The sequence below is a fragment of the Cyprinodon tularosa genome, unplaced genomic scaffold, assembly GCF_016077235.1.
Source record: "Cyprinodon tularosa strain WSP-4 unplaced genomic scaffold, ASM1607723v1 ctg110, whole genome shotgun sequence".
Taxonomy (NCBI): domain Eukaryota; kingdom Metazoa; phylum Chordata; class Actinopteri; order Cyprinodontiformes; family Cyprinodontidae; genus Cyprinodon; species Cyprinodon tularosa.
Window position 1 is genome coordinate 616812 of NW_024037894.1, and position 12427 is coordinate 629238.

General features: G+C 39.8%; 1 protein-coding gene across 1 annotated transcript; it reads right to left on the reverse strand.

Moving 5' to 3' along the window:
• Window positions 1–532: 532 nt before the first annotated feature.
• Window positions 533–7995, reverse strand: LOC119790995 (transgelin-like). The gene is made up of 5 exons (XM_038296787.1): window positions 7835–7995; window positions 2112–2298; window positions 1857–2028; window positions 1637–1739; window positions 533–1536 (listed from the first exon to the last, which is right to left on the reverse strand). The coding sequence occupies exons 2-5, from the start codon at window positions 2289–2291 to the stop codon at window positions 1386–1388; spliced, it is 606 nt and encodes a 201-aa protein (XP_038152715.1). The 5' UTR covers window positions 2292–2298; window positions 7835–7995; the 3' UTR covers window positions 533–1385.
• Window positions 7996–12427: the final 4432 nt, after the last annotated feature.

Below are 12427 nucleotides of genomic sequence, written 5' to 3' on the forward strand. Positions count from 1 at the left end.
AAATTATGTATTTGAGATTTCTTTAAGAGGAAGACAACGAAACCCCCGTATAAACAGGGAGAATGTGAAGAAAGACCCGTAACCTGAGATGGAGCCCAGGATCTTTCTGCTGCACAGAAACTATTCAACGAAACAGATTAGTTTTTAAAAATTTGGATTTTCTTAAGAGCACATCCTGGTGTTTGAATTGGTCAAAACAGATCTGTTAGATCTGTTAAGAAAACTAATCTTGAATCCATTTCCCAGCAGTTGGGAGGGATGTTAAAACCTTAGGGTGGTGCCCAGACCCCCCAGAAGCGCTCCTGGCTAAATTATGCTCACTTTGCTCTTCCATGCTGAGTAATGGATATGCTGACCTTCAGTTTCGTCTGGAAGTTCTCTCACAGCTCTTCTAGATCATGCTGTAAAGGTCAGAATGACAGGAAGAAAAAAAAAAAAAAAAAGGAAACGATAATCCTGCTGGAAAGACAACACTAGCAGCTGGAAATATGCAAACAGAGACGTGGAATTTGATAAATAACTCAAACTGTGGTTTAAATTGTTACAAACTTATCACTCAGACATCGGCGTGTCCTTGAATGCACCACCCGGTGAAGTTTTATTTCAGTAATAGTTACAATAATGACATTTAAAGAGGACAAATCAGTTCATGTTCAAACATACATTTTTTTCTGTGCAGAGGTTATGAGCAGTCAATATCTGACCTGCAGGAGGTATTTTTCTTTTATTATCCCTAGTGAACCAAAATGCAGGCCATTTTCAATCATCTCCAGGCTCAACAGTCTATGCAGAAACCATTCAATAAACCTTTATGCTGCCTTCATGTTTGAGTTGGACCTTTTTTTTTTTTTTTTTTTTTTTTAAACAGAAGCCTTTGTGTCTTTACTCTAAAAAACATGTTCCTTTTTGCAGCCTCACTTTTAGAAATTACAGCAGAGTGGGTCAAGTTTTGAATGGAAAATGGTTTTACATTGTTTGCGGTTTCTTTAATGGCAGGAGGGTTCTGTGATGGACAGTGGTTTGTTAATTATTGACTGTTTTCAGATGGACCAAGTGATCTTTTAATTTACAGGGAAATCTATTCAGCTTATCAAATTGAAGACTTAAGAATAGTCATTAAGAGGTGAGATGGCATCTGCTCATAATCTCTGTACAGAAACCCAACAATGCTTTTAAAAATCGTCGTTCACAGGATGCAGCTTTAAATCAACAATGTACCAGGCTTTAGGAATCATCAGGTCTCTATGTGATACGCGTTTCAAATGAGAAGGCATTCTTTGGTCCCTAATCTGGTCCAGTTTCGTCTTAAGCTCACTTTTCTCGTCATGGCCAAAGTCAGAGTCCCAGCTTCTGCGTTCCTGCTGATGGGATGTTTCCTTCCCTCTTCAGGGGTTGTTAATGATCTGCCTTGGCCGGCCGTAACCCGTCATACCGGCTTGAGAAGCTCCACGATTCGTGCCCATCTGCAGGCCGATGACGTTCCTGCCTTCATTCAGCTGATCCTCTGAAAAATCTCTCCTGTTCTCCTGTGATTTCCTGCAGTTGTATAAAAACACCTGTCAGCTTCTGCTGCCTCAGAAATGTATTATCTTTAGGATTTGGTCACAAAGAAAGAGACTAAAGAAGTGTTACACACTTGGGGAACCAGTTGGGATCTCCTTTGTAGTTCCCATCATTCTTTGTGACAGCCAAACTACCCAGAGCCAGCAGGGTCCTCTGGACAGCAGCCAGGTCCTTGCCTGCAAACATGAGACAGCCTTACTTGAACAAACAGCCTAAGACGAGGAAGAACATCAAGTTCCTCATTTATTCTGGAATATTTCCCACAGAACGTATAAAGCTGGAGGTTTCCTTACTTTCATAAAGGTCTACAGTCTGGAACATGTCAGTTTTGGTGACTCCGTAGCTTTCTGCAGCTTTGAGGAACATGGAGATTTGCTCCATCTGTTTGAAAGCCATGGTGGAGGTTTTTATGTTCTTGATTGGCTTGTTGGCTCCATGCAGGCTGTTGATGAGCTCACACAGCACCTGAACACAGAGGGAAGCAAATCTTTCATTTATTTGCGGAGTCCTGTTTACATAACCAATACGTCTGCAGACCAAACACTCACACATCCATCCTTGAGCCACTGTTGGAAGCCGGTCTTGTCTGGCTCAGGCTGCCCCACTTCAGGGCCACACTGAGCGACGATCCACTTCACCAGCCTCTCCTCCAGTTCCGGGTCGTACTTCTTATCAATCTTACTCTGAACCTCGCGGCTCAGGCCGTAAGCTGGACCCCTGTTCGCCATGTTGTTCCTATTGAGGGATGATAAATGTTAGCGGTAACTAAGCTGGTTGTTTGCCCAAGCCTCCCATCCTGCCTGCGCAGGGTTTCCACACTGCAGCTGCACTTATAGCCACATTCTTGCCCAGCACACATTTTTAGATGAATACATTGTTTTGGAAAGATCACATGATTTTTTTACTGCACAAAAGCATTTAGTCATGTTTTCCACAATTTGGTGTGTTTGAACATTAGATCCCAGTTATCGAATAAATTCTTCTGCAGTTTATTGATCAAACTATAGACTAAGAGGAGGGTTTTGTTTTTTTAAGTTTCCAGTTTATAAGGTGTAAAATAGTAATATGTATCCCCATGGGTCAAAAACAATGCAAATAAAAGAGAGATCCAAGTTTAGCTAGCCTAGTGGATTCTGTTTTTATAAGTTTCCCTTTTTCAGAGATTCTGAGTTTAAGCCCCACTCCCACAGACTGCAACTCTGGGTCCCTGAGGAATGACCCTTAACCCCACACTGCTCCCTGGATGCCGCACAATGGCAGCCCATAACTACTAAGGGGATGGGTTTAGCCTACCACCATCAGTATGTGCGTGAACAGTGGGGGATGAAGCATCATGTGAGAAAATGTTGGGGAGATTATCCAGCAGAAAGGAAATCCTGACTGAAGAATGACTTTGTTCTTCTGGGTCTACTACGTCTCAGTGGTATAAATTACAGTAAGGACTGAGCTGCAATGATTAATTCACAACTTTCTAGTTCTATACCTCACTGCTTTCTTTGTGGTTTTGCTGATATTTAGCATTTATATACATGCCCTCCCCCTCTAGTTTTAGATATAAATTGGCACTGCAGACAGGTTTAGCAAAGCACAAATCTGGATCAGCTAAGAAAGAGTGGCAATAAGAAAACCTGTTACAGGCTTTCCACGAGGCATGTTGTTTACAAAGCAAACATGCAGACAATGGGAACCAAAACCATCTCGGCTGAGGAAGATTAACGATTCTTTCAGGGTGGAAAAATCATCTCTATGATAAGACACTCCATCCAATTGGACAGTGAGCTTTTTAGAATCATGTGCAAAGTAGTGGTGATTTCTCTTTGAACAATAGGGAGGCTAAACCTCTACTGTAAATTTTGTTAGATTATCTGTAAAATATGCATTCTTAAACTTAATAACTGTAGTCACTATACTGCACTAAAATGCATCTAATTTCATGTGGAGCATTAATCAGCTGCAGAATGCTCCATGTCAGCCTCTATGAGAAATCCCTGCTGAGCTGTGAGCCTCAGTCTGCTGAGGTGAGCAGAGAGAGTAGAGCCCTGATTGGATGAAAACCCCAAAATACGTCACTTCTAGAGAAGCTAAACATCTTAGGGGGGTCTGTGGAGCAGAGCGGGTCTCTAAGCTGACTTCTGGATGCTGATTGGCCAACAGACTGAAGGATTACTGACAGCAGCCAGACAGCGAGGAGGATTTTCACATTTCTCCAGAGGAAAAGTGATCAGTCAGAACGGTCATCTTGTGCTGAACTGTTGCCATGGTTTCTGGAGTTTATTTCAGAGCAGCTTCACAGCTGCCATTTTCACTGGCTGTACTGATGCGTTTTATGATTTTCAATATTTCTTAATGCAATATGTGACATTTGGATTTAATTAGCACCATTGAGCCTCGCCTGTTTTAGAGAGCAGCAGCGGCCACCGGTGCAAAGCTAGTACAAACAGTGATTCAAAGCTGACTTATGGAGTTAATTTGTTCCCTTAGCAAATAAAGGTTAGAAACTTAGCTCTTCTCTTAGGCTTTACTTTTCATAATTACTTTTATTTTTTCCTCCAAATATTCAAATTTTCTTAACAGATTTTGTATTTTTATTTTTTAAGTTTCCCTTTTCAGATTGAGTTTTTCAAATTAAATTATTTTCAGATTACACTATTGATCACACTCTGACAAAAAAAAAAAATATTACATAAAATACTGTTGCTAACGTCCAGCTGACCAATAGAAATGAGTCTCAAGAGGAAAGCCCCGCCCCCAGAAGTGAGACGCATTTGATCAAAGTTTTGTGATAAAATAGTTGCAGGTAATTGATTAGTGGAAAGAAAATACAGTTGGAAGGGTTGAACGTGTAAATACTAATGAAAAGCCACTTTAACTGTTTTATTGCTCTTTATTGAAATAATTATTTTTTCCTGTGTGCATAAACTATAAAAGGTAAAACCAGTTGCTGCTCTGAGAGAGAAAACTCCACAGCCTTTGTCCCTTTCCTAGTGTCTCATTTAACTTTGGGCTGTAAATAATCATGTGTACAACAATGAGTGGTGGCTTTTCCATTTTCTAGGCCATGGTAGTAATTATCCAAAAAAGACATGAAAATTAAAGTGATGGATGTCTCGGGGAATTACACCCCCACCCGCTCTCTGTAAGTAATTGTGGTCGGCCTATCCGAGTTATTAATGCTGTATGCACTTCCTGTAGAACCACCCAGCTCCCTGCATCCTGTTTGCTCACTCTACTCACACTTCCTCTCCCCCTCTTCCTGACAAAGGTAGCTATGAGCACAGAAATCTAAACAAAACAACAACATTTGTCACCATGGGAACAAGCTTTAAAATGACAAACACTGCAGTCAGAAGCTAAATTCTAACAATAATCGGCCCGTCTGCTCAGAGATGCAAAGCCCTGCAGTTTCTGGATTCCCAGAGTTCCAGATAACAAATGTATGGAGGTCTAACTAAACTCCCTCCAGACTTCATGCAGTCCAGAATGAATGCACAGAAGCGCTGTTTTCTTTAATTACCAGCGTAAAAGGAGAATTTAATTTGATCCATGAAGCATTAGCTCCTCCCGGGAAGAGACACACCTATTTGGTCCATTGCAGCACAGAATTACACAATAAGCGATGATAACATGACGAAGGATCTCTTGGATATTGTCGCTCTTAAGATTCTGCTTTCAGTGGTTACAGATGGGGGGGTGGTGGATGCTGGGGTTCCTCTTTCTGTCCTGTAAATCATCTTGTTGCCACAGTCTTGAAAACAAACATCTACAGTGATGTTTCTCAATCTGAGGAGTTTCATCAGCGGTGTCCTGGCTTGCTCGGGTTAACAGCTTGCAGCTGCAAACATCAGGACGTCTCAGTCTGAAACCAGGCATGACGAAGTCAAACTCGCTGCGATAACCACACAATTTTAGAGCAGTAGATCTCCTGTGCGGTTCTCTGCAGCCACATATTGCTTATCCTCTGACCTGAAACATAATGGTCTGCTATCTGAGTGTTTCAGAGGCGTTTGTATTCAGGTGATGGACTGGGGCTTCAGAAAGGGTGTCTGGAGCATCCAAGCATTTCGCACCATCAAGTCCCCTCTACTACTGGGGACACAGTGTGTTTAGAGGTTTCTTGTCTGAGCTCAATATGGTTTCGCTTTCAGTCAGGGGTCAAACCGGGTGTGCTGCGCTGTGAGATCCTCAGAAGATTGTGACAAGGTTTCATGCCTTTAACCAAGAGGTTAAAGAAAAGTCCCCAGAAAGATTTACCTTTTTAACAACAAGCAATCGTGTCAATTTTGCCAAGACAACATTTATACCTGTAATGGTTTTCTGATTTAATAATTAGATGCAAGAGGAAATATAGATTATAAACCCCGGAATTTCTGTTTAACTTATTCTACTTTTATTGTGAGTAAACATTCCAACAAGTTGAGAGAAAGCTGGTTAGTCAGGCTATCTCTCCATGTAGCCATCCTGCTAACAGGCAATGCTTCATGTTAAAACCTGCCAGAAAATCCAGTGTGAAAGTGCTTTGTTTTCTTTTGTCCTCCATTTCGTTTTAACAACATTCCTGCTAATGCTATATCCACATGAATGAGTGTACAGCGGGATAAAAAAAAGTTTTTTAAACATGTTTGAAGTTTATAGGAAAATTATAAAACTAAAACATTTTTTCTTAATAGGAATGATGCAATAAAAATAGCTGTGACATTTCTTGCTCTTCACACCTTTCTATTGATAGTGATTCTTCAGTTAGGCTATGATTTACCAACTGTAGAACTTGCAGAGTTTTTAGTTTTACTCTGTGTGTGCTGGTTTACTAGGGAGAGAAATGTGTTCCAGTATTATGAAAAACTAAAAAACGTGCTTAAAAAAAAGAAAAGGAAATCTTGAAGAAAATGCAACAAAAAAAGCAACTTTGAAAAAGTTTTAGAGTAAGTAAATATATATTTTTTTTAGATTATATTTTACAACTTTATTTGGGAGACCAAGTTTCCCAAATTGTATTCTTTTCAAATCCGTGTACAGATTTGACCTTCGACACTTCTGGGTGACCTTTGCACGGACCAATAGAAATTAGGCTGCTCTGTTTGGACATTATTATTAGCATTTCTATTGGTCCACAGACAGAAGTGTAAATGGGAAATTTGTAACAAGCGATAAAAAAAAAATTTATGATTATAATCCTTATAATTCAGTATTGCAAGCAACTTAAAAAGAAAATCTTAAAAAAAAAGAAAGATTGTCTGGAATTTGTGGTACATAAATCAAAAGGTTTGAAAAAAAAATCTGAGAAGAATAGTTGAAAATCTAAAGTCTAAAATATTTGTATCACATTTGTTAAAGATTTGACATAATTCAATCTGAAAAAAAAAAAAAAAGAGTAAAAATATTGGTGGCACTTTGCATACACCGCAAACAATTACTTAAAACCTTTTTTGAAGTTTTTCTAAGTGTTATTTCTTAAACACATTTAATGCAAAATTTCCTGCTTTTTTATTATGGGCCCTTTGCTTTTAATAATATTGGAACAAGTTTCTCTCCATAGCCTACTCCCACCACCCTTTTAAACATTCATCAAATTCTTTCTTATTAAGGAATGAACTCAGTCTTCTTGATCTTTCTAATATTTCCATCTTCTACATTAAACCCCCGCCTTGCTACGCCTTTCTACCTGAAACCCAGAGAATTCACTTGTCGACTCTGCAGCACCATCTGTGCTCCTCATAGTCGTGTCATTTCCCCACCAGCACTCCTACACCTTCACATCATTATGACTTGCAGTAATCCGTTAGCAGGCTTTCACAACTTACTTGCTGTTGCACCACAGTTTGAGAAAATCTACTGATTTGATATCAGCTTTCATGTTTGTTTTGCACCACGCTCAACTGGTCTCACTTTCAAAACTCTTCACCCATGAAGAAATTCACCTCATGCCTGACATGAGCCATGTGTGGACAGATAATGTTCTGAATTCACTTCCTGAATCTGTTTGCAGAGCAAATTAACTATGGGCGAGTTCATGCTGGTTTGTGGAGAGGCAGAACACAGGAAAGTCTAAATCTAGAGAATCAACTAAATATTAACTCCAAACCTGTGTATGATTTAACAGAAAGGAAGGAATGAGAACAAGAGAGAGAGAGAGGAAGAGGGTGCGGCGCTTGAATTATTGAACTCTTTCATTCTTCCTGCATGGAATATTCCACAGCTTCAATAAAAAAGGAAGAAATCTCTACAACCAGAAATTATTCAGAAACTGACAAAGCCCGTGAGAGTTTTTACTCACCTTGCAGCTGCTTTCAGGTGAGTAGAAGTGAGCTTGGCCTTGAGTTGCTCTTCCTGTTCCCTCGGTGGCTCAGTGCAGAGTGTGTAACCAGCACTAATACAGCAAACACCTTCTGGCTAAACTCAGACTACAGAGAGAGAGACAGAGAGAGCAGTTACGCCTTCAGACCCTCTTATTTCACTGTATGACCCGCCCCTACAGCTCCAGCTTTGTTTCCTCACTAAAATTGAAATTCCTTATTTAGGAAGAGGAAAGAAGGGGGAAAAAATACAGAACATGTGACCTAGAGTGGCGTGGTTGCTGAAATGAATTCTCCAAATTTCCCACTCAACCACAGGAGGACTAGATGGGATAAAGTGTGTGTGTGTGTGGGGGGGGGGGTTACATCCTCCAGAAGCTTCAGGATCATATAATGTTACTGTGATTAAAAAGAAGGAGCACATGTAGGAGATTATGTTGCTTTAATTGAAGCTGGTGGTGTTTGTGGTTCATCTGAAACTACGGCAGCGAGCAGGAACAGAAAGAACAGGAAGACATGAAACATCTGATTCTGACAGCTGGAACCAGACTGTTAGGTTTAGAAGCAATAGTTTGAGGAAACGTGCTCGAAGACGAGCAGAGGCGATCCCCTCCGAGGCATTCCAGCAGGAGCAGGCCTGGACCCGCCAGGAGTTTAACATGAAGATAAGGGATTGTTTCTGACATTACTAAATTCTTAGAAAAACACTCAGGAATTCAGACCCCTGTGATCATTTTGGGCTCCAGCCGATGTCAGGGCTGTTTTAGGAGAACATGGGAAAACTTTGCAGCCTGCCTTGACTTTAGGCTTGCTGTTTAAATAATGCAGAGCCTTGCAGAAATTAATATTAGGTAAGATTGTCTAAAAATGTATGCAAAGAAGTCTGAATTTGTACATACATTTCTTTAATGTCAATAAATTTAAGATCAATTGTTCATTTTGGTCAACTCAAAGATGTAATATCAGATCATCCGTGAAAAGTCCAGTTAAGAAACTATGAATACCAGTTACACAACTTTTATTTATACGCAACCTCGTGAAAATTCAAGTACAAATTTACCAGTCCTGATGAAACCTTTACACTCCTTACCAGTTGGGGGCAGTAATGCACCAGAAGTTGTCCACCTACAGTACCATTAACAGAAATGTTATACTGTGCATGTGTGGGGTGTGTTCAGTCCAGTAGGTTGGACTGGGTCCTTCGAAGGTCGTGAAAATAAGGAGGCCGGAAGAGTTCGACTATAGATTCAAACCACTGAGCTCTATTTATCAAAATAGAGATCAGTTATTCAAACAGTTCCAGCCTTCTCCAGATCCGCAATTCCAGCCGTATTAAACAGGAAAAGAACATTGAGAAGATCCGTTTTGTCAAATTATAATAGGATAACCACAAATCAGTAACTATTAATTGGAGCATACATTTTATACTGTCTCAAAAAAGAAGGCAGTTTGCAAACTATTGGTACTTCAACATACCAGGAAGCAGATTTCTCATCTTGATTGTAATATTTATTTTATGCTGTAAGGCTTAAAAGTTTAATCAAATCCAGTCACAACAACTTCCAAGAGCGCATTTTACAACTTCAAAAGCAACTTCTTATGGCAGGCATGGATGAAGAGATGCTGAGTTTGGAAGTGGAGAACGGATTTTGTATGATCCACATTGATCATAGGCGTTTTGATGGCGTTTTAGCGAAAGGATTCTTATCCAAAACATAATTAATGTGCACAAATAAGGAATAGTTGTATAAAACATACATGTAAACAGAGTTTTATGGGGCCCACAGGAACTTGGGGCCCAAGGCAACTGCCTAGTATTGCCTAATGGTAAATTGTGAGGTAAATTGACCTGTGATGACATGATGTGAATTGGAGCTCGAATCAGATAGAAAAAACTTCACATCCACTTGCCTAAACTGAACCTTTCAAGATCGATCAAGGTTTAGAGCAATTATTCCAATTTAAAGAAGCAAACGGGCTCAGAAGGCACACAGAGGTTGCCGCTTTACTTAAACTAGTAGGTTAAATGTTTGGTTAGCATTAGCAGACCTGGAAACAGGCTGGCAAACTGTTCGGAATGAGAACGAGCAAACGCAGATGCACCACTTATTGGCTGGGAGGAGTAAAGAGATTTTGGTTATACCACCATCCTTCAACATTTGACTACTTTTTACCTCTGCCAGTAAATGTGAGGTTGCTGTCTGTTTATAATGACACAAATATGAGCTAAGAGGCAGATGTTTCTCTGTAGGAGCTGCAGATATTCACAGCACACATCCTATGAGAATCTGACACAATTTTCATTTTGAGATACAAAGATACCTTCACAGTATATTTGATAAGTTTCTGTGAACTCAAGGGAGACTAGTACAAAAGAAAAAAAAAAATGCAAATAAAAAATGTTGTGCAAAGAATAAAAGCAACCATACCAGAAAATAAACAGCAACATAGAAACATGCTAAACACAGACAGAGGAAAACTGATGCTAGTAGCAAAAACTGCATGTTAAGAAACGCTGCAAACTAGCACTGCATAAGTTCTCCAGACCACTAGGGGGAGACAATGTCTTCTGTTTGGCATCCCGTTTTTTTTTTGCTAAAGGTCTTTTTATTAGCAATGTTTACGTGCTAGTCCTATATGAGTCAACTACCGTCTCCCTCTGGTGGTCTGGAGCTCTTCCATTGTGTTGTGTTAGTATGCACCCTTAACCTGCAATTATTTTTGCTAATTGCAACATTTTTCCTTTGCATGCATTCTATTTTTGTCTCATTATGTTTGCAGGACCTTTTCAGTTAACTGAAATCATGCATCTACATGGAGTCTACACGACCGCTGTAAACAAATTCTGAAAATCCTGCAGGATTTTCCGTTGTGGGCCGACGTTGATAAAACACATTTAGGTCAGTTGCTGTAACCTGAAATAATGTGCAAAACCTCAATGGATAAACACTTCAGCCAAGGCCTGTCCCCCGTTTGAATTATTCTGAAATTTATGGCAAACATCTGACAGTAAATCTTGGCTAACAAACATCCAGCGATGCACAAACATTGAGTCAGACATGAGAAATTCCACATAGAGGTGAAGCAAAAGCCTGCTGGGCTACATCATCTTCTCTCCCATAGACACAGTTATTCAGCCAAGGAGCATCCAACAAACCTTTTGTGTGGATCTACCCTTTGATTTTCGTTTTTCCTTCTAATAATATAAATGGCTTTAATGATAAATGTTCGTTTGGTTTTAGAGACCCTTTTCCAAAATGCCTCAAAGTGATGAGCTCCAGGTTGTCTTTGCAGTTTTCATCATTAGAGATTGTTCCTGCTCTTTGGCGACATCTGGTGGATGAAGGGGATAGATAGCAGCCCTGATCTGTATTTACCTCCCTGTTGCTGCTGGGGTCAGAGCAGCTTGCCTCCTCTTCCTCCTCCTGCAGGTCACTGCTGCTGCACGTAAAAGCAGACAGTCGGGTTTAAGAGGCTTCAGAAAGTCAAACCAAAGAAAAGGACAGTAGCTCAACATGAACAGACAGGAAATGAGACAAATGGCTGGGGAAAAAAATCAGAAAGTATAAATAGAGGGTTAATGAGGACAGGTGTGCTGATTACACATTGGAAACGGCTGTGAGGAGCCAAAAACCTGGTTCTGGATTTTAAAGAAAAAAACTAAAGCAAATGAGATAAATAAGAAACAAAATAAAACACAGCAACCTCATTATGAGAGCTCACATGGAGAGTTTGAGATGTTTTAGATGTATGCTGTAACTTTGTCTCTTTGAAGTTAAAATAAGTTTATTTATGTAAATAAATAAAATAAAGAAATAAATTCATCCTTCAGAAAAAAAAAGGTGGCGTCATTGTCTGGTGTCATTTTCTATGGAGTGAATTTCTTTTCAGTTTAAGATTTACAAATTGGATTCTGTTCAAATTTTTTCCAGATCAAATTCTCTTCAATTCTATGGATTGGCTTTTCCTCTGGAGTGAGATGAAGATTAATAATCTATTGGTCTAAATGTGTGTTATAACAAATTTTGTTTTGTATACACTGTTTATACAAAATGACAATAAAAGTTGTCTAAGTCTAAGAAGTGCACCATTACAGAAGTACAGAAGCTAAGTTTGAATAAAGCAGGGTTGCTCAGTGGTGCAGTGGGTAGCACTGTTACGGGTTCAATCCTGGACTGGGGTCTTTCTGCATGGAGTGTGCATGTTCTCCCAGAGCAGATGTGGGTTCTCTCCGGGTACTCTGGCTTCTTCCCACAGTCCAAACACATGGCAGTTAGTTTAATTGGCTTCTCTAAATTCTCCTTAGTTGTGTGAATGGTTGTTTGTCTTGTTTGTCTCTGTTGCCCTGTGATAGACTGGCAACCTGTCTAGGTTGCACACACAAAATGAATCAATGGATGGCTGCTCAGTGCTCAGAGGAAAAAGGAAATGGCGCTGAACAGTGGTGAATATTGGAAGTGCAGTTTAATATAATCCAAGTCTGTGAATAGATCCTTCTGAAATGAAGGAAAATAGTTGTTATAATGGTGAGACTCAGATAAGTGGGGGGTAATTTTTGGTTACGAAAATGTTTT

Coding starts and splice junctions, on each gene's coding strand:
- LOC119790995 (XM_038296787.1), bottom strand. CDS start 2,291: ATGGCGAACAGGGGTCCAGCTTACGGCCTGAGCCGCGAGGTTCAGAGT. Junction 2,029..2,111: donor AGTGGCTCAAGGATGGATGT/GTGAGTGTTTGG, acceptor CTCTGTGTTCAG/GTGCTGTGTGAGCTCATCAA. Junction 1,537..1,636: donor GATCCCAACTGGTTCCCCAA/GTGTGTAACACT, acceptor ATACAACTGCAG/GAAATCACAGGAGAACAGGA.